Consider the following 22,176-nt stretch of genomic DNA (forward strand, 5'->3'; position numbering starts at 1 on the left):
AGGGTCTAATTACAGTGGTTAAGTGGCACAAAGAGCAGGAGCGCGACGTAAACTGCTCTTTTCGAGCATGTTCTATGCACTCGGGCTGCGATTCCACTATGCAAGATCTGATTTCACTATGCTTGTGTTGGCCTTGGACAGTCCCTGACATCTGTATCGTGTGACGGTGATGTGCTCTTCTGTCGGGGCTAATCAGACCGAAAGCTGCAAATGGTTTGCGGACAGTCCTGGACTGCGTAATCGAAGAAGCCCATTGATTACTGGACACGATGGCAATCTCGGAGGCCATGCATAAGTGCACCACTCCATTCACCATGACTTCGTTCATTTACGCAAGGCAGTCCCACTTTTCAACATGAGCTTGCTGGAAACAGAAAGCAATTGTGCCCTCACGCCAAGAAAAGTTAGCAGAAGCACGATCCATGCAAAATAACTCCCTGCGGTGCTTTTTGGTTATGTGATGGTGCATGACCTGGTGGCACTGTTTCACCATGGAGTGATTCCACAGGTCATTCTTGCACTGCTTTCAGAGCCAACTTAAAAGTACAATTCCTTGTTTATAGGATACAAGCCAGCTCGTTTTTGTCAATTTCACATACAATCTTCTCATTCCCATCACAATCCAGACATACTCTGAGTGGTAGAGTCCCGTTAATTGTAAAGCTGCATTGTTGTGCGAGTTCTGTCAGTGTTGGTTCTATGCGTCCAGCGTTTGTTCATTCACATACTACAGTGAAACCTCGTTAATGCGTACCTGGCAGAAACGCAGCATAACCACACACTGAACGGTAGTACATAAACACCAGTTAAAAATTTGCATTTCTTGACATGCGCTAGGCTGCCAGCAACACAGAAATAAATGCGGTGCCACAATAAATGTTATGTACAATACACACTATGAGCTCTTTTTTCTTCTTTATTTCACAGGCGGGAAAAAATTTCTTCTCTCTCACTCGACCGTGTAATAATACAAAGGTGAGCAGCATTTCAAAACACTGTCAAAGAACACAGTAGCCCAGCGGTTGACTCATGCAGCTTTCCCTGATGTGCATTTGTACAATGATTGCTGCTGAGCGAAACTGCCGCCACTCCATTGAAATGCAAGACTTTTCCATGTGGTGCCGATCCTCCCGTGCAATTTGTGTGCAGTGTGTCACCTATTTAGTGCGCACTGTCATTGGGCTCAAGTCGTCGTCACTGGAGACATTGTGATGTAAATGGGTAAAAACCGAACTAATGAGATATGTTGTTGTTTGTCAGAGCACTCGGTGAGATAAAATCAGTTTCCTCTTGTCTTGAGAAAGGAAACATATACATGGTGGTATCACATACGTGAGCGTCCACCTGTGAATGGAATAATTGCATGCCTGTGAGAGAACTAAGCAGTGCCTCGCTTTAGCAGTTTGTGGGATTACAATTGAGATGAAAATCAAAACAGAAGACAGAGCTACACATGAAGATTGAAACTTGAAGTCATTAAATAATGGGATGTCTCTGGAACCAACATTTCAACAAGGGGACTTGTCTTCATCAGGGCACATAATGAAATCAATTTTTGTGAACCCTTTAAACAGAAATGGCACACGCTAGCATAACAACAATGAAACGCATGGCAGTAAATAGGATGAAGCACAGATATTTCTTACCACTATAGTAAAAAAGTAGAATTTGTTCTGGTGGGAATGGGAAATGTAGCTCGGAGAGGTAACAGCACCTCCTGGGCCACACTAGGGTCTGCTTTGTTCGTAAAAGACATATCTTCTTTTTTAAATGTGCAGTCAGTACAGTACATATACGTCTTTGTCAACTTGGGACGTTTCTCCACAGCACATGTACAGCTGTGGAGCAAAAAAAAATATTTTTTAGTGTACAGAGGAACTTTGTTGTCAGCATGGCGAGCTGTTACCAGTAAAAGAGAGAGAAAGTAAACTTGTCTGTTAAGCATGCGTGTTGTAAAGATTGCCCGCTGTCCTTATAGGCAAATTGAATGTACTTGATTTGCAGACACAAGCTGGCCCTGAGCGAGTGGAGCTGCCAGTGCCACGAGTTTCTGAAGGTGCCACACGAGTGCTGCTGGGGGCCGAGGGGTCCCCGCCAGGTGAGCTGTGGCTTGAGGAAATGGCTGCACGGGCAGCACATGGGGGCATCCTACCCCTGACCTTTCGACCACAGCTCAGCTGTCTCAGTTCTAGCACGGACAATAGCGCACGGCCCCTGGCAGTTGTACTCGGTAGGTACAAAGCCATATATCTTCTAGCCTTGCAGGGAATGGGCACAGACTAGTGCTCCTGGAACTTTTTCTTTGCCCTGCAAAGAATTGAAGAAGCTATTCAGAATGAGGGAGTGTGGTGCCGCCATTTGACTTTTAGTTGCCATGATCACAAGTTAAAAATTTCTTGATTACTATAAGCTGACAATTTTTGTTCTTATTCCATAGCATGGTACAACACTTGGTGTGTCATCGATGTATGGCTCTTTGTTGTGTTGCTTGCACATATTTTTTGCCAAAACTTAATTTTCTTGCTTTTTTTCCTAATTTTATTATGTCAATTTTTTTTTATGAGCCAACTTTCCAACATTGCGCTTAACTCGTTATTTTGAAATATTACATCAATATGGTGCATAATATGGTCTGCAAAGACATGTTCAAGTGCATAATAAATATGAAAATATGTGCAGATAAAAAAGGACGACATACAAAAGGATGTCCTTCTCTTGGGCACCATAGCTGACCACGCTTAGTGCCTGCACTTTGTGTACTAAGGATATTTGACCTGAGAAAAATGGTGCACTTTTGCCTGAAAGGAGGAGCATTGATGACGATAGCAATGAGACAACTACAGTGCAGTTCACATATAACAATATAACAATACAGTAGAACCCCGCTGTTACGTTCCTCACTGCTGCGTTTTCCCGGCTGCTACATCGTTTTCATCCGGTCCCGGCATAGATTCCATAGGATCCAATGTATAAGGAACCCCGTTGTTACGTAGTAGCTGTGAAAACGTTCCCGCGTGATTCGTCGCAACTTAGCACCCCGAACCCGCCTGGACTAAAGCAGGCAACGCGCGCCAACCGCCATTTTGGCTTTTGAGGAGGCTTGGCCGGGCTTGGCTATAGAACTGGCTGCAAAAAGCCGCACGCCAGTTCGAGAGGCCGCCACTAAGTGGCCATTCGTGAAAAATGCTCTCACTATCATCACTGTGATTACGGTCACCGCATGGTTTTTGGACGGGTCGACTCACGGAGGAAGGAAACTCGGGAGAGGCCCTGACGTCACTCTTTGTGAAGCCGGAAGTTGGCGTTGCTCATGGCGTTGCTCCACCTATCGGGCCAGCTCTCCTCTCTTGTTTACATTTCTCGCGAAACCACGCCGCGCCGCGCGTAACCGGGCTGCTCGGACGCGCGCGCTCCGCAGCAATACTAAACAATCGTTAGCACATTAGTATGATTACGCCAAAGACGGCAAAATTTCCCGCGCATATTCCTTCGTCCGTTGCCATTGCCGTGGCGCGGTGACGACGAGGAGCACGAGCCGCATGATGCCGGGGAGTTGCCAAATCCTAGCTTTGGAGAAGCCGTCGCGGCTCTGGACCTCCTCCGCAGGTACGTCGCACTTCACAGCGACGCTGACAGCAATGCGGTCTTCCAGGCTATTGAGAAACGTGTGATTTCTAGTGAGCGAAAGAAACGGCAAGCCACCATTCCAGACTTTTTAAAGTCCTAAGCGCACTCTGTGGAAATAAATTGTCTATGGTGGAAGCTGCACTTTTTTCATTCATTTTCGGAGCTTTCCTCACTGTTGCGTTTTCCCGGCTGTTACGTTTTTTTCCCCCGGTCTAGTGAAAAACGTATGAACGGGGTTTCACTGTATATTGGTTATAATGATGACTTGACTTAGGAGTAGAGCGATGAGAAAAACAACCCGTACATAACAATATTTTATTCACTGCACATTGGATATAACTACAAATTTTGCCTTCTGGATGGCGTTTTCCATGCAGAATAATCGTAACATTCGTGTGGCATAGGTCCCCTTAACTCTATCGTTACCACGAGAAAATTGTCATTTCTTATAGGTCTTGAGGTCTTGCAAAAAAATTATTTACCACTACAAATAATATTCCAGCGCACATTGCAACATAGCATATTGTGCACAATGAAATGCTCTTTCCAAAAACATACGTTGCCAAACAAAAAATTGTATAAGGTAAAACATAAAAATTCTAGAAAGCGCCATTTTTGCTGTGAGCTGATAAAAACAATAATAAAAAAACATATCTACAAAAACAATAGTATCAAAGAAAATTCAGAATAGTATACATTTCAAAGGTAAATAACCCAGGAATAGTGTCTGAAAAAATAAATGCTCAGTACACCGCTATTCTTCGGATACAAAAGAAACTAAGACCAGTTCATCGCTCATGCCATGCGGTGAAGCAGTTCCTCGATATTGTGAAGCATAGATGCACTCCGCACTTTTCCCACAAAACGCCTGGTTTTTGTTAAACTTTGTGGTCCTCGTAACACATTTTGCAGTTCTGTCTTTTTGGCATCTTCTGAGGATGGTCCGATGAGAAGTTGAATGAACATATTTCGCCAGTTCGTCTAGAGTCATGCACCTCTTCCAGGGCCGATCGCTCTCAGCATAGCTGGGCAACTACAAGATCATGCATCCAAGCATATCTGTTTGCAAATTTCAGATTGCCTTAATCACCTCTGCAGAGAAGAGGAGTAGAAATAAATCCCACGCCATTGTAAACTTTCTTGTGCTGATTCGTAGTGAAGGGCAGAGATGTGCTACGAGCAGCCTTCTTGGCGTGAACGGAAGTTTTTTTGCTGCCGATGGCAGCACATCATAACTGAATGAAGTATGCACGCTGTAGATAATGAGCAGAGCTCTCAGGTCATGCAAAAAAATCGGCAGATAAGTGCGCACTAGGAAGGAGACCGCTCAATGTCATAAAGGAAACTCGCCGGTGAACAGCTGCGGATCTCCCATGCTGACTCAAAACATCGTTGTCATCAGAGCTTGAATTTCCTTTGCTGTCATCTTCACAATTATAACTCGAGTCCTCATCACTAAATTGCAGTACGGGTGTAGCATAGTTTCGAGTACGACGCTTATCTCGTGACGCAGCCGCACGGTATGACGCCATGGGAGTGACTTTCGATAACTGCGCAGTGATACCGGCAGCGCCCCTTGTCTGGGTTTTACAAGAGAAGCAAAAGCTAAACTCTTGGAAACTGGTTGAAAATGCCAGGTGCACATGTTGGGCATGCGGCGGACCTTCAGAAATACACTTTGATGGAATAAAACGACTCTGATTCCAAACCAAAGCTCACTAGTGAACAGCTGGTGTAATTTTCGGTTAATTATCACCACTCGGCACTGTCGGACGGCAAAGCAGGCAATATAATTTAATTCTTGGCTTGCTGGGAGTCATTCGACAACAAAATTTTGATGCTAGCACAGTGTAATTGTGAGTGGCATGCTTTTTTGTCGAGCGCGGCAAGAGGTTACAATCACGCCTCTTTTCGCTACAACACAGGCACATTAGTTTGCAAAAAGGTTTGTCAAAAATCGCATCGCCGGAGTGCAAAAATTTAAACTGATTCTGAAAGTTCAGTGCCTGTACTAACTACTGGATGGCCTTAAGTCGATAATAAACGGCTCCAACACGTCGAAATCGGTGATCTAAAACATAGATCATTAGTGATAGATTTGAATAGGTGTGGTAATGAAAGAGTTAAAAGAACAATGCTGAGGCGAGGCGAAAAGTTTGCCTACGAGAGTTCATATCTGCCGCCATTACCGCGCAGCGCGTCCCTCCCATGCACTGATTGCTAGAGCTATAGAGAGCATTGCGAGTTAGTGCAGCGCACCACAAAATGGTGCTAGCGGCTTCGCGTCCGCGTTGCCCATGATTGTACTCCGCTATGCTATGGAACTATGTTCCACATGTGAAAAGAAAGAGGAAACGAAAAAAAAACAAAACGAAGTGGTGCCTGTCTTTTTACACTCTCTCATCGAGCACAGAAATGCCCCGCGGAAGCAGCAGACAGCCCAGTTAGTAGAAGATTGTGCCAACAAAGGGCAAAGAGTCAGACGAAACTGCAGATTTTGCAAGACTGGATAGCTGCGATCATGACAGCGGCAACCAGGAGCCATGCCGATAAACATAAAAATGGTGGCCTTTGTGTGCCAGGGTGAAACCCCCATGATAGTGAAACCAATACGATTTGTTTCAGCCACTTCAAAAGTAGCAGCGTTCATGACGCACCTGGAGTTCAACCTCACGTGTAAACGGGAGGACTTAACGCCGAGGAATCTGCAATTAGGAAGACCAGTCACTATGTCGTGGGGCCACCAGATTATTTGTCAGGCTGAGCGGAAGCTGCTACAAGCACGTATTCTTGAATGCCGCGAAAAACATAGAAAGTTGGAAACGGATACGTTTTTTGCACGTCGGCAGCTTGAGCACCTGATCCCAGTGACTTCCCAGAGGTGCAACTGCATGCAAACTACACGGCAACCACGAGAGAACGTCTTCATAGAATGTCACAAGACAGGAAACTACAGGCACTCCGCCTGGATGTGTCACAAGACGCACAAGACGTTATCAACCTATCTTCGTACACACCGACCGAGAAGGAGGCTGCGGTACTGTATTGTGGTTTAAACTTCAACACGGAAACACCGCCAAGGCCAAGAGATGTGGTTTGTGCAGTCGAACGTGTGGTCAGTCAACTTCCCTCTGAAGTGCAAGAAGAAGCCAGCACCCGTGCCATTGGTGTACTTTCCGGTATGCGGAGACACGATGCAAGAACGCATTCGTCGGTAAGGGAGAAGCAAGCCATTCGAAGCCTACGGAATAACAGTAGCATCGCCATTCTACCCTCCGACAAAGGCAACGCTACGGTCCTGCTTGATAAGAGCGACTACAACAAGAAGTTGTTGGCCCTTCTCGGAGACCATCATACGTACGCTCCTCTGGCTTATGACCCTACAAGCAGACTACAGACCAAACTCCAAAAATTGCTGACCAGGCTGTTCAAGTTGGTCCCTCCGTACCACGTGGGTCTCTATCACCGTTTGCTCTGCACGAACGGATCAGCCCCTGCAATCTACGCCCTGCCAAAAGTCCACAAGCCTGACGTCCCACTTCGTCCTATCGTAGACTTCACCAGATCACCGCTCTACCGACTATCGGGCTACCTTCACCAGGTGTTGAGCCATCTTGCTGGTAAGACCTCGACGCACATCGAAAACTCATCCGCATTTGTAGCAAAGATAAAGGACATCACGTTGAGTGAAGATGACGCCTTGGTCTCGTTCAACGTCACATCACTTTTCACTAGTGTCCCAGTGGATTTGGCAGTAGCCACGTGCAAAGAAGCCCTAGAAGCAGACAGTGGTCTTCCTGGTCGCACGCCCTTCGATGTCCCCGAACTTAGCGAGCTGCTGCGGTTTTGTCTAAGCAACACATATTTTTCTTATGGTGGCAGCCTTTATCAGCAAATACATGGCACGGCAATGGGAGCGTCAATATTGGTTACCACGGCCAATCTAGTAATGGAAGCCTTGGAAGGGAAAGTGCTGGCCACATTCAACCCGGCACCTAAAGTTTTTTACCGCTACGTGGATGACTGTTTCTGTATTTTGAAGAAACAAGACATCCAACGCTTCCTGGACTGCCTGAACGCCCAAAATGCACACATACAATTCACTGTGGAACACGAGAGGGACAACTCGTTGCCTTTCTTGGATGTACTGGTTCGTCGGGATGGGCACGCTCTCACCTTCTCGGTATACAGGAAGCCTACACACACAGGTCGTTACCTCAAGTTTAATTCTTGTCATCCTGTCGGCCACAAGACATCCGTTGTGTCGTCCCTGATAACACGCGCCATACGTGTCTGCTCAGGCGACGATGGACTGAAAAAGGAATTACGGACGATCCACCGTGAACTAACCCGCAACGGCTACCCTAGTCGTTTCATATGCATGACCCAGAAGTGGATATTAGAGCCAAGTTTCGAGAATAACACGACAATCTGTGCATGTGCAGCCATCCCTAAGTTCAAGGAATCAGCGAGGCACTGTCGCGCGTATTTTCAAAATACGATTTGCGCATTGCCCACATCCCGACCAGCAAGCTCGGGAACCAGCTCATGAATGTGAAAGACAGGTTACCTGTTGAATCATTCCCAGGAGTTGTGTATAAGATACCATGCGCTGATTGCCACAGAGTATATATTGGTGAAACAGGGAAGTTCTCCAGACGCCTCAAGGAACATAAACGTGATGTAAGAAATAATAGTCACACGACGAACGCCATTGCCGAACATGCGCAGGAACATAATCACAAGATTGACTGGGACAATGCCACTGTTGTTGCCAAAGAACGTGTCATCCGACGGCTGCTAGAATCTCTAATCATTCAATCGACGCCAGCTACGATGAACCGGACACCAGGGACTATGCCTGCCGTTTACGCACGTTCATTACGTCACGTGCTGGCTATATAAGTGACGACGATTTCCCGTCCAACTCGGTGAACAAGGAACCCGTACGCGGTTCCGAAACATCAGATTATTCATCAGACTTGGTCAGTGACCGTAATTCCCTTCATTTCCATGCCTGACCAGACGAACTTTCGTCGAACTCTTAACTATGTTACCTACTGGAGTACATATGGACAAGACATCGTTACGAAGATATGTCGATTTGTTTCGGCCACTTCAAAAGTAGCAGCGTTCATGACGCACCTGAAACCAATACGGTGGTAGCTGCTGACATTGCCGAACTCTTGGGAGCATGCTGCTACTGACGATGAAACAGGTGGCGCTTTGATGGAGCAGTTTCTGAATGCAGATAGTGTTGCCTCATTCTGCAAAGAGATACCCTACAAGGCGATCGTTGTAGCAACAGACAGCAGCATTGTGCGATGAAGGTGACTACAGGAGTGGCAGTGACGATGAGATTGACAATGGCCTGTCTTTGACATCGACCCCGATTGAGTCGCTGATTGATTTCATGCAAGCTAATTTATTTCTGCCAGTGTGTGCGCAGCAGCTGGACATGTTGCATACTGCAGTTGTGAACCTGAAATTTCCATGAAAGCATGTGCAATTTCTGACTACTTCAGCACGCCTAACGCTTCACACGCTGTTTGGATGTACAAATAAACATTTTATTTTTCACTGCCTACTTTCTACAATGTTTACTTTTAGCACAAGTTGCAAATTTGGCTTCATAGTTTCGAATGTATGTTTGGATTTTTTTTCTTTTTATTCTTTTTAAACGGCAATGCAGATGTAGTAGTGGTGATTGATTATAACGATTGGATTTTTTGTTCTTGATATCTTTACAAGTAGACTGCATTATACACGAAGTAAGGTTTGTAGTTTTATCATTGTCTTGGATGCTCAGGCAAACATGAACAGATCTCACTCGATCACCACGAACACTTGCTGTCACGACACGAGCGAATGCTTCGCACCGTGTCTCTTAAAATTGAAATTACGCGACCACCAACAATAGACGCATGGGAACAAAATGCGCATCAAGGCACCAACCGTCTTTGCTCAGCCGTTGCACTTGACGCAGATTACCTCTAAGATATGGCACATAGCCCATGTATGGACAGCCATGTGCAGCCACAGCAAGGGTTAAGGAAGAGACGCATGCTCCACTACAGCATCTCTCATAACCTAGGTGTAGCTTTGGGATGTTGCAGCTGATCAATTTAATGTTCATTACAGTAAAGCTTGTTAATTCACAATTTGTTAATTTGGAATTTCAGATAACTTGAAGTAGCCGCCGCGGTCTGTCCAACAGTGTATTGAAAGCAGTATGTAATGCGTCCCGCTAATTCACACTGAAATTCGCTCTGCCACCAATAATTCGAACTCCGCGCCATCGTGGATGGGGAGAGTGCTAGTGCACAAGAGCACACTGGGGACGCTGGCATCGCCGTGCGGGCCACGCATGGCCAACGCCTCTGTTGCAGGTCGGTTCTCTCCCTCTCTCAAGACCTTCGTGATAAAAACGCGGACGCGGCACTGCGTGTTTATTTTTTTCTTTCTTTCTTTCTTTACATCTTTCTGTTATATCCTGGAGGCTACCTTCTTTCTCTACAAGGTGTTCTGCCGAGAAGCGCCACCAGGTAATGTTTGAAACATGGCAGCCGTGATGTTTATTGGTGCTCGCAGTACCAAAAAGCATAGCCTTTGAGATTCAGAGACCAACATCGCAGCAGGTTGTGGTGTGTTTCGCGGGTGCATTTTAAAGCCCAGCTCTTGTCCCTGCGGTGAGGGTCAGCGGCACAAAGACGCTTTTGTAGTCAGACGTTTTCAGCGCGCATCGCTTGCGGCCAGTCATGCTACGCCGCTTGTGCTGCGCTAGCCGAAATGCCGTCCCTTCTAGACTTCGATGCACATGCTGTTGGCTGTTCTCTTCGGAGCATGCGCAGAATGATCCCCAACCCGCATGCTGCTTTGAACACTTTGAAAGGCTGTCTGCGACGATTGGCGAAGCGGCGTAGGCGCCTTTTACACAGTGTATTGTGGGTCGGTGCAGTCAGCGTGAGTGCGTGCGTGCGAACGCTCACACTACGTTGGACTGTATACGCACGTTAACCGAGCAATTTTTTTCTGGCTTTCATTATTTCGAGTTTTGTATAATTGAAATTTTCATAGCATCCCCTTGGAATTCGAATTAACAAGCTTTTACTGTAATAAGCTCAATAATTCAGGTAACCATGAAATGATTTCTCAGTTTATGACTTCTGTATGTCTGCTTTTATGGGCCTCTGCCTTTCTACACCAGCTTTCTTTTAGCTTTTGCTTTGAACTATGTTAAATTTGGCCTGAAATGCCATGCTTGACTTACACCTCGTACTGGCAGCATCGGTCCATGTAAGCCTGCTGTACTGCATTTTTGTGTATAATGTTGACAAGCTTTGACCATGCACATTACTGTATAATGAAGACATGGTGGTGCCTACTTCTAGCATTGTGGAAACGGTAGTAGTACACTCAGCCAGGTTCTTTTATAACAGATGTAAATGCTATTTATATGAAAGTCAGTGATACTCGCACTTCCTTTTGTGCAAGAGATCTACTGTTGCTATGTGCCATTTTGCGTGCACTGAAATGGCTGTTATTTCGCTGTCTTGCTTAAAAAATGCAAAGTTAATTAACAAGTTATATTCTTGAGGAATATAAATATGCCTGATGCTTGAATGCTTTGATTACGTTGAGTCAACATCCGATTTTTCGGAATCCCTAGAGGCAGCGTAAACGTCTGAAAAAATTAATGCATTCCTTTTACTGCCCCCAAGGGGTCAAATCTGCACAGGCACGCCTGAAATAGCTCTGAATGCCTGCCAGTACACTTATTAGGCATATCGGTGCTCATACTGTCAAAGGAGACGGTGGGTGCATGCGGGTATAATTAAGGAACACACACTGTGTCCCGTGACAATTGCCCCTTCCCGCTCTTGGTATGTTTCACCGCGTAAGACTGCTGTATTGAGGCGAAGCTGACCTTTGGGAACTGACATTATGCAACGCGTTGCGCTTACCGAGCTTCAAAGCCATTCGCGAGGATTACGAAGGCGGAGACTCGAAGTCAGTGCGATTGCTGACAGTTGTGAATTCTTTCAATAAAACACATGGCACTGAACAAAATGAAGGTTGGTAGTGAACGTTGAAGAGCAGGTAGGCCTTAGCGTTGCCGCGTTGGTAGCTATGGCTGCCAGTGGATCTGTGTGCGAGAGTGCCTGTTCGAGGGGGCAAGATAATAAAAATGGTAGCAATAGTGGCTTCGATAACACCATTTTGGACCTGCGGTCATGGCAATAAGTCTTAAAAATCAGATGGCAAAAGGTTTGTCTACAAAATTTCAAACATTGACTCTGGGGTACATTGGTGGTGCAGCAAAGGCACCTGAATTATCAGGCATGTACGAAAAATTGGGCGTCAAGAATATCGGTCGTTGACTGTAATGCACTCATGGCTTAGTAATCAAAAATGTAGTTGGTGTGTAGAACAATAAACTTTCTTTTGCATATCTCATCTGCAGAAACCTTTGATAAGTATTTGCTCTGTAACCTGCTCTGGAAGTCTCTGTGACTCGTGTGCCTCTCAGCCTATTCAGTTGGGAGCAGCCCATTACGTACTTCATGTGGCAGCTGATGTTGACTTTTTACCCGCCGTGGTTGTTCAGTGGCTATGGTGTTGGGCTGCTGAGCACGAGGTCGCGGGATCGAATCCCGGCCACGGCGGCCGCATTTCGATGGGGGCGAAATGCGAAAACACCCGTGTACTTAGATTTAGGTGCACGTTAAAGAACCCCAGGTGGTCGAAATTCCCGGAGTCCTCCACTACGGCGTGCCTCATAATCAGAAAGTGGTTTTGGCACGTAAAACCCCATAATTTAATTTTTTTTTTGATGTTGACTTTCATATTTTGCAGAACCCATCACAGTTGAACTGGAGCTTCACAATCCTCTCCAAATAGCTCTGCAGCTGACCGACATGTATCTTCTGTGGACTTTCACTGCATCAGATGACAGTGGTGTTGTCAGCAATGACAATGACTTAGGGCAAGTGAGTATTATAATATTGCTGCTTTTTTCTTAGCTAGCCGTATCCGCTTGTACTGACTGCTTGTACTGACCTCCCCTTCAAGCGCCCCAGGGGGCTCCACGTGGTGGGTGGCAGTGGAAACACAGGCCACCGCTCCTGGTTTACTGCCCTCTGCACTAGTCGACCGGTCGAAATTTCATATTTTTTTTTTCTCGCTATCCTCAGTTATTTCTTTATCTCATGGGGAAATGTTAGAAAAATGATATAGGATTGAGAAAATCACACTTTTATACTCATCTGTCAACAAAAATCGGGTGTCAGGAGGTGCAATTGCACTGGGAAAATCTGGCGCCACCATCGATGGGAATTTCCTAATGGGCACTGTGCTGTCATGGGAATGACGGTGTGTGCCTGTGCGAGGCTTGTGTTGGCTGGTGTTGAGCAAGGCTTTGCCTAAAACATGGATATAGCTGCACAGATTATTCATATGTAAAATAAAATCTTCATAAAAGGTTTTAATACCTGTATTACATCTTTCAGTTAAGCTTATACACCTGCAGTGTTTAATCAAGCAAAGAAAAGTCCAGAACAGACGTCAAATGATTGCAATACGAGTGTGGACCTTGTCATCTGTCCTCCAACTTTAGTAGCCTGCCGATACTTTTTACGTTTCATATAATTGTACATCTACGCACAAGTCCTCATAATTGAATAAAACACGAAAACTGTTTTAATAGAAAGAAAATCTATTGTGAAAAATGGAATGGTGCCAGATGTGCCTTCAAGGTGTCCTGGCTTTTCGAGAACTATGCCAGTCTGAAGCCACCACATCCCTCCATTCCCATGCATACAACAATGTTGCAGTGCCAATTTTCCCCTTAGGTATTATTGTGAGACACTCAATAGTTGATGCAACACCGCCAATTTGAATCGTAGTAAAGTAGAGAGATCTGAGCTACATACAGATAGCCGCAGTGCGATATTAAAAAAAAAAATAGAAGTGCTGTGCAAAAAAAAAGGCAAGAGAAGTGAACAAAAAGTGGTAAAACTAGTGTTGCAATTTGTTGCTGCTGCCATGTGGACACAAAAGTGCTCCTAGTGGATGATGCAGATTCGAATTAGTGGTGCATGTCTCGTGCACACATTCAGAAGTGGTGAGCTGTGCATTTCTTTGTTCCCGCAAAGATTGACGATTGCCATAGGATGCGTCGCTGGCTTGTGTTAGTTTTGTTAAAGAGAAGCTGAAGAGTCTGTTGAATTCAATAACACGCTCATATATGGATGCCGGAACCTTATAAGCCGTGCAGGTAAAATTTTGGGGGGATTTTTCACTTAGGAGTGACGTAATCGTTGGTTAAAATTGCGCTGTTGTTCCGCCCCCCGTTGAGAGCCGCGCGCTGCTGCTGACGCCGGCGATGCGTGCGGAGACTGAAAACTGCTCCGTAATGACATCAGCATTGGTGTTCCGTTCCTTCGCAGTCTCCGTGACCGTACCTGACCGTGCTTATTTCTGCATGCGTGCTGTCATAATCTGCTTCGCTCGACCCTACATTCCTTTGTTTGTGCGTATGTAGAGGGGTAGTTGACGTGCGCAGCATCAATTGAACTTGTAGGCCGATCATGCCAGTGTTCTGTGCAGCTTACGGTTGCACGAACACCAGCGGCCACGGCGATGTTTTGATGTTCCATTAGTTCCCGCAAGACAAGAAGCTTTCAGCTAAGTGGGAGGCTGCTGTGAAGCGAAAGAACTTCAAGCGCTCAAGAACAACAATGCTGTGCTCTAACCACTTCCATGACGACGATTACTACCAGAGTTTATCAATAATGCGTGCTTTGGGTTGTCCTTCGTGTTAGCCCGCTGAACGGAAGGTGCATGTTTATCTCCCACCCTTGACACAGGTTTCATCGCCAAGCGCCGCGAATTTTATATTCGCACGTGTGCAAGTGTAGAGTTTGCACGTGTTGGAAAGCCGGCTCACGCCAGGATGCTGCGCTCCTCCTTCTCTCGTGCACATAGAAAAACCGACCATCTCACATAGCCGACGGAATTCGCCAGTTACAAGTAGCGTGTGCGGATGGCGCGCTGATGAAGGTTCACATGCTACAACAGCCGGTAAACTTTTCCCGTGTTTAAACCGTCTATGTAGATTGCCGACAGCTTTGGGGCAGCGCACAAATGCTGAAGAATGCATCACCGCTTACGTTCTACGAGAAGGCATGCAGGAACATAACACTACAGTTGTTTGCCCGGAAACGTACTCACTGGATCACTGAGTGCAGCTTAGCAAAAAACATACTCTCCAAAGAACATTTCCAACACAAGGAGATGCTAACACTTCGCTTTCGTTTGCGTGGAAGCACTGCTTGCACCAGCATTTTTTGCTTCTTGGAGAGGCCGACTCTTCGTGATCGGCTCGCACATGTAGGGAGTAAAGTATAAACACCATACAAGTGATCTGGCATGCGACACCGACAAGCGAGGCGATGGCTGTCGCGTTCGCTCTTCACCTACAAGCCGAACTCCACGCGAGTGATGGCTTTGAGCAACGACTTCCCGGTATGAGGGCAGCAATATACGCGTGCTTTATCAATTTAAGTCCATGTATTTTACTGTAAAAAGGAGCATAAAATATTTCTGAAGGTCTTGCACTAGGTTCTTATTCTTGCACGTGTACAATTCAATAGTTTGCTCGTTCCGCGCGAGAAACGGTAGTATTTGAGTTATGTACATCCAGTTCGCACTATTGGCTAGTCGCTCATAGTACTTCCGGGCGACGAGCGACGAGTTAGATTTATAAAAACGAGCGATCGAGCAACAACACTGAGCGATCTGTTCAAACGACGGCCTGTTTTGTCACTCGAAGCTGTCGCCTGTCGCCATCGCGCACAAAGTCGCTCTCGTGGGGTTTGGACTTAACGCTGAACTCCTCAGAGAAACGCAAGCTCTCGAAATTTTCCAGGACCGTCTCAGCAAAACAGCACGAAACTACCTTGCACCGTGCTTCCTGTCTAGCGGCAGCAGTCGGTCCGGACGAACACCATTGTTGACGTCACTAGGCCCCCGACTTATCACAGGCGGAAACGAGGCACGCGAACTGCCCTGAGTCTGCTGCTGCACTTTTCGTCGAAATAAAATCTGTTTGCGCTTTCTTTCACTCAATTTCGATGCGATATTCGAATTCAGAGGGTTGAAAACCATGATGTACTGCTCTTCACTCATTTTTTCTGGAAAAGCTTTCAGCTTCCCTTTAATGTGTCAAAAAATGCAAACTTGCTGACTGTAGAAATCAAAATGGCAGAGGGCCATAATGTAAAAGAAAAAGGGAGAAAGGCTTAGACAGTTTGGCACAAAATTACCATGTCTTCTACATCATGTATGCAGATCAGTCTGAGAAATTGAATGAGGCACCATACGGTGTGCGAAATTTTAGTCCCCGTTTTGTACATTCATTTTGTAATGTTTGTTGTGGTTCTGTGGGGAATTCAAAATAATTCAGCGGGTCTGAAAAATTTGTTGGCGACTTACTTTCCTCTATATTATCTTTTTTCTTTCTTTTTCGGTGTTATACCCCAGTTAAGCAAGCAAGTTAAGTGCACTTATGGAGAGCGCACTCGGCTTTAAGTGCACTTTCCCAAATCTAAACGTCACAAGTAGAGTGTACTTGCAGAAGAAGAGTGCGCTGTGGTTGGAGTGCATTCAGGGAACGCATTTTGCTGGTCGAGTTTCAATGGTACAGCGGTTTCGATGATACAAAATGTAGTGCATAGAAAAAGGACACAGAAGTTCATTCTAGCTGTCGAACAGCTTTTAACAAAATAATCGGAACAGAACTGGCTCATATTCTGTTCTAGCAGGATCAAATGCCGCCTCTCTCCTGCCCCCATCTTGTTCTGGATTGGCTAGGCATTCGTCTTGGCCAGCCTTGACTTGTAACACTTTTGTGATAAAAATATTTGTGTTTTTTGTTGAGTAAATATAGATTAAAAGTGTTTTTTATTTATAATACAACTAAAGCAATTGCTTTTTAGAAGGTTATTTTAATCTACATCTTCAAAAAACATGATTTTAGTCTGTTGGAATTTTTTAGTGCAAGTGTGCTCTGTTTTCCTGTTTAGCACTGCGTAGCCTGAAGTGTCACTCAAGGTCCCGAAGTGCACTCCCCGTAAGTGCACTTAACTTGCCCGCTTGACAGGTGTATTACTTTGTGTGCTTCATGCGAAAACCACGGGTCCTCGGACTATAGCCTTTCAGTGTTCGTAAATTTAAACGGATGCAAACATCTCAGTTGCATGCTTCGTTTCCTGGATACGTGCGGGATCTGGTGTAGGTGTTTTGCACATGTGCAGGCTTTCAAAAATTTTAATTTTGTTATAGTGTTGTACTGCTTATAATGCGAACATTAGTAACTCGGGCGACTTACGTTATAAGTGGTCTATGCTGTATCTCATGCCTTGGTTCTTTGATGTGGCAGTTGACTGGTTAGCAGACACAGCTTTTACACAAAATTTGGTTAATAACCACAGTTGCCCAATGATGAGCACAAAACTGAGCAAATGGCCTGAGTACCAGCTTGGAACTCTATCTTGATTTCATCATTTTAGGACGGTGACCTTGACGGAATCATTAAAACCGATGTCCTGAGTGAGATCCTCCTAGAACCTGACCAGACACAGAAGGTAAGTGGCATGTAAAAGTAGTGATGCTATGCTGTGATGCTTTATCCATGCACATGGCCACACATTATGTGTGCTTGATGTGGCAGGGGGATGTGTTCTATGCACTAAGAGAACAAACCAGCTTAGCTGGACCTGCTAAAAAATTAGCTCATTTTGGGTATACAGTAGAGCCTCATTCATACATTTTGGGGGGAAAAAACACAATAAAAAATATGCTAACCGGGAAAACATTGTTACGGAAGGATGAGAGAAGAGAGAAGAAGAAGATCAGAGACGCTGGCTGCTGCGTGTTGTTGATGGTCATCCATCTTGACTATTCTGACTCATCCTGCATATATATTGTAAATATAGTTTTTATATACTCGCAACATCCCCGTAACATATTGGTGAGATGTGCGGGGTACCACGGCTGGAAACGAAGCTCCGCAGTGGACGTCGCATCACCGTCCGCACCATGAATGACGGTGAGCATGCGGGATCAACGTCATTGCCGCCTCCAACGTCACCGTCGCCAGCTACGTCGCGCTTACCTTCGGTTGTCGTTGTGCAACTCAAGGATCCTGAAACTTTCTGCGGGACTGATGGCGCCGACAGCACCGACGTTAAAGATTGGGCGGCCATGTACGAACGCGTGAGTGAAATCAACAGATGGGACCCTATGCTTATGCTAGCTAACCTGTTGTTCTACCTAAGCGGCATGGCAAAGGTGTGGTACGAAAACCACGAAGAGGAGCTAACCAGCTGGGACCAATGCAAAGAGAAATTGACAGAGTTGTTTGGCAAACCAGCTGGCCGAAAAACTGACATGACCGACATGCGCACTGAACAACAACGCGACGCATCCTTATGGTCCATCATCGCCGGAGTGCAATCTGGCAGCACCGACAGCATGTGCCTACCCACCGTGGTTGCTCAGTGGCTATGGTGTTAGGCTGCTGAGCACGAGGTCGCAGGATCGAATCCCGGCCACGGCGGCCGCATTTCGATGGGGGCGAAATGCGAAAACACCCGTGTACTTAGATTTAGGTGCACGTTAAAGAACCCCAGGTGATCGAAATTTCCGGAGTCCTCCACTACGGCGTGCCTCATAATCAGAAAGTGGTTTTGGCACTTAAAACCCCATACTTTAATTTTTTTTTGACAGCATGTGCCGCAAGTTCGTGCTGCATGACGGCATCCTCTACCGCCGCAATATCAACCCTGATGGCCCTGAGTTGCTGCTTGTCCTTCCTCGTCATCTGCGACCTGTCGTTCTCGAACTTCACGATGCACCAACGGCGGGACACCTTGGAGTTTTGCGTACATACGACCGCGTACGACGCCGGTTCTTCTGGCCGGGTCTCTACCCCTCTGTTCGTCGTTATGTCGCAACTTGCGAATTGTGTCAGCGCCGGAAGAAACCTCCTCTGGCACCTGTAGGGACGACTCCATCCCATTGAAGTTCCCTCTGAACTGTTCTTTCGTGTAGGCCTTGACCTGCTTGGCCCTTTTCCGTCAATGACTAGAGGGAACAAGTGGATCGCCGTTGCTACTGATTACTCGACACGCTACGTGATAACAAAGGCGTTGCCGACTAGTTGCGCAACTGATGTCGCCGATTTTCTCCTTCAGACGTCATTCTCCAGCATGGTGCACCTCGACAGTTACTTACAGACCTCGGCCGCTCGTTCTTGTCTCGAGTTGTGGATGACCTCCTTCGCTCTTGTGCCACTGAGCACAAGCTGTCCAACGCCTATCATCCAGAAACAAACGGTCTTACGGAACGTCTCAACGGAACAATCACAGAGATGCTGTCAATGTGCGTCTCCAACGTTCACCGCGACTGGGACGCCACGCTGGCTTACGCAACGTTCGCGTATATCTCGTCCCGACATAACACCGCAGGATATTCACCCTTTTATCTGTTATATGGTCGTGACCCCACTTTGCCCTTTGACACCATCCTACCTTCTGTGCCCCGCCTTGCCACTGAGTACACTTGTGAAGTCATCGACCGCGCTCACATGGCGCGTCAAGTCGCCTGATCTTGCTTATTAGCCTCGCAGCATCTGCAAAAAGAGCGTTACGACTGGTGCCATCGTGATGTTCAGCTCACCCCAGGTGCTTGGGTGCTGCTTTGGTCACCATGTCGTTGGGTCGGCCTCTCCCAGAAGCTTCTCTCTCGCTACAATTTGATGCATCCTCAAGTCAGACGCCTGTCGACGTCGTGCACGTTTCGCGGCTGAAGCTATACTTCGCTCACAATTCTTCGCCTGCCATGCGCCGAGATGGCGCTTCGCCACCCGGGGGTCCTTTTATGGAAGGATGAGAGAAGAGAGAGGAAGAAGATAGAGACGCTGGCTGCTGCGTGTTGTTGGTGGTCAGCCATCTTAGCTATTCTGACTCATCCTGTGTATATATTGTAAATATAGTTTTTATATACTCGCAACATCCCCGTAACAATATGATTCGAAATCACTAAGCAATTTGGTAGACTCAGGTGTAGTTCACATCTTTGAAAGATTGAGTGAGCCATTGCAGCACGGGACACCTAGGTGCACCGAACTGGTTGGGCCTCAGTGGCTGAAGATGCGCATTGTAGTTTTTGTGGCTTCGTCATGTTTTCACTCTTCGAATTCGGTCTGTGTGAGACAGCTTCTTTGGGTGGGACATACTGCCAGGAATTATGTTATGCACCCACTCAGTGGGAATCGTTGCACAACACGCCGATGTGCATCGAGCTGGTGGGACTCAAGCAGTCAGAGACACGCTTTGTAGTTTTCCCATTGCATAGTGTTTAAAAAAAGCGATGGGAAACCAAAATGAAATCGAGGTGGTGGGTGATGCCGTAATATGATGCCCCCAGAGTAAAACATGGCAGTCACTTCGCGGTGCCTCTAACATGGAACAGTGGCATGTTTGGGTTATCGCCTGGTAAATGTGTGCAGTACGCTTCCAACGGCGCTACGCCACACACTGTGACACAGATAGGCGAAGATGCTTATTGCAATAGGGTTGGTGACGATAGCGGCTAATGCAACGCACAGCGACCTGCGAGATTAGCTGTTACTGGAAGAGGAAACTGAGTGTGTGTTGTCATTTTCACGTGACGTGGGTGGGTGAGTGCTTTGGGGAAGCTGTCGTGGCGGATGCCTACTGCTCTCGATTGCGCATGCCTTGCACCTTTTTCTGCTCGCACAAGATCTGGTGGCCAGAAAACGTATCACACAGTTGCAGTTTGGTGATGTACTAAACATTGGTGCCGAAAGATGTGTTTTCTGGAAACATATTAACCGGTAAAAACGAAGCGTAAGTGTATTGGGTAATTTTTTTGTGTTCTCGATTGCAATCGTTCGTGCCAGAAACTCGTACGAAACAGGATTGTATCAATGAGGTTCTAGTGTATGTGAAAAGAGGGCAAGCAGCCATACATTCATTACCATATTCATTTGATTATAAAACGAAGGTGCAGTTGGAGTATACCCCAGAAAAGCATGGACATTTAATTAAAGGTACCATATTATCTCGAATCTAATGTGCACTTTTCTTTTTGTAAAATGGGTCAAAAAATTGCGTGCGCGTTAGAATAGAGTATGACCCTAAATCTGCGTTATCATATTGCCCTCGGCATTTCAATATGGCTGCCTCGTATGCACTTTGAGCCTATAGTCAGATACAACTCAAGTCTGCAGTGAAGCCCCGCCCACACCCTCATAACTGTCAGCCACTGTTCCTCTGCGAGGCTGCAAATAGTTCATACTTCAAACTTTCCCTGTTACCTAAATATGGCGTTATCCACAAAAATAAAATTATAAGTGTGTAATTTCGTATGTTTTCATTCGTCTATTACAGCCGAACGGTGAAAGCCTAATTGTTTATTGAACTTAAATAAAAAGCATGTTTCGCTGCAACTATTTATTGTAAAGTTTCACATCAGTTGGCAGTGAAGTTTCATGAGTAAAACGAGGTCAGCAGTGAAATTAACTGTTTCGCGGACTTTTGAAGAGTGAAAGGCTCAGACTCCATACACTTCGTCCGCGTCTGTTGCACGCCTCATCGCTCCCACCGATGAAAAGACTCAAGAACATCAGACGCTCCGAAGGTATCAAGTATGACGCCATTTTGAAATGGTTGCATGACAATGATTTTGTTTGCTTCTGTGATTGCCTGGCGGAGTAACAACCCCACGCGGTCCATGTGCCTTGGTTGCCAACCGCTGTTTTTTTAAGTTGTATCTTACTATAGCTGCCATAGCTTTGTCCACGTGCTGTAGTGTGGGCAAGGTCAATTCATATGGTCACGAATGTGAGGCTGAAATGCGGTTCCGTGCGATTGAAGCGTGACTACATCTCACGGGGCATAACAGTAGTTGATGAAAATTATGCATCCAGTACATCACCAATGAAAACATTTGAAAAAGTACAGACAATGTCACTAAAATAGGACAATATGAAGTCACAGCCTGATTGCTTCCAGCCACGAATAATTATGAGCATGAAACTGTGCAGGCTTCTGAAGTTTGCTCATGGCAATGCATGCTGAGGAATGCAGAGATTGTATTACCATATTTAACACTGTAATGTCGTCAAAACCCTCTTATGCGTAGTCATAAAAAGTAATGGCAATATATATAGTACTAATCTTATAATATTTGATCAGTAGTTTTATTTTGTAACTGCCTTTCACTCAAGGTAGATGTTTTAGCCATGTCTTCACTAGCAGAGAAAAACTACAGGTGGCATGTGTGCTGTGTTAGTGAACGTTAAAGAGTGGTTTTTCTGAATTATTTACATGTGATGTTTATTTATTTATTTATTTATTTACCCTCAGGGCCGAAGCATTACAGAGGGGAGGGGGTAGAGAATAAACACAGTGCTTAGTAACGTAATAATAACAAAGTAATAATGAACATAATAAACATAAT

The 22,176-nt window shown here is 45.8% G+C and overlaps 1 protein-coding gene across 1 annotated transcript in view; it reads left to right on the plus strand.

Annotated features, from left to right (window-relative positions):
- The window catches only part of l(3)76BDm (trafficking protein particle complex subunit 8 homolog l(3)76BDm), a 161,949-nt gene that overhangs the window by 69,229 nt on the left and 70,544 nt on the right, over positions 1–22,176 (plus strand). Inside the window, exons 14-16 of the mRNA XM_050191010.3 lie at positions 2,005–2,230; positions 12,484–12,617; positions 17,199–17,273. Coding sequence (XP_050046967.1) covers positions 2,005–2,230; positions 12,484–12,617; positions 17,199–17,273 — 435 coding nt within the window. The remainder of the gene's footprint in view (positions 1–2,004; positions 2,231–12,483; positions 12,618–17,198; positions 17,274–22,176) is intronic.

The sequence above is a fragment of the Dermacentor andersoni genome, chromosome 1, assembly GCF_023375885.2.
Source record: "Dermacentor andersoni chromosome 1, qqDerAnde1_hic_scaffold, whole genome shotgun sequence".
Taxonomy (NCBI): Eukaryota; Metazoa; Arthropoda; class Arachnida; order Ixodida; family Ixodidae; genus Dermacentor; species Dermacentor andersoni.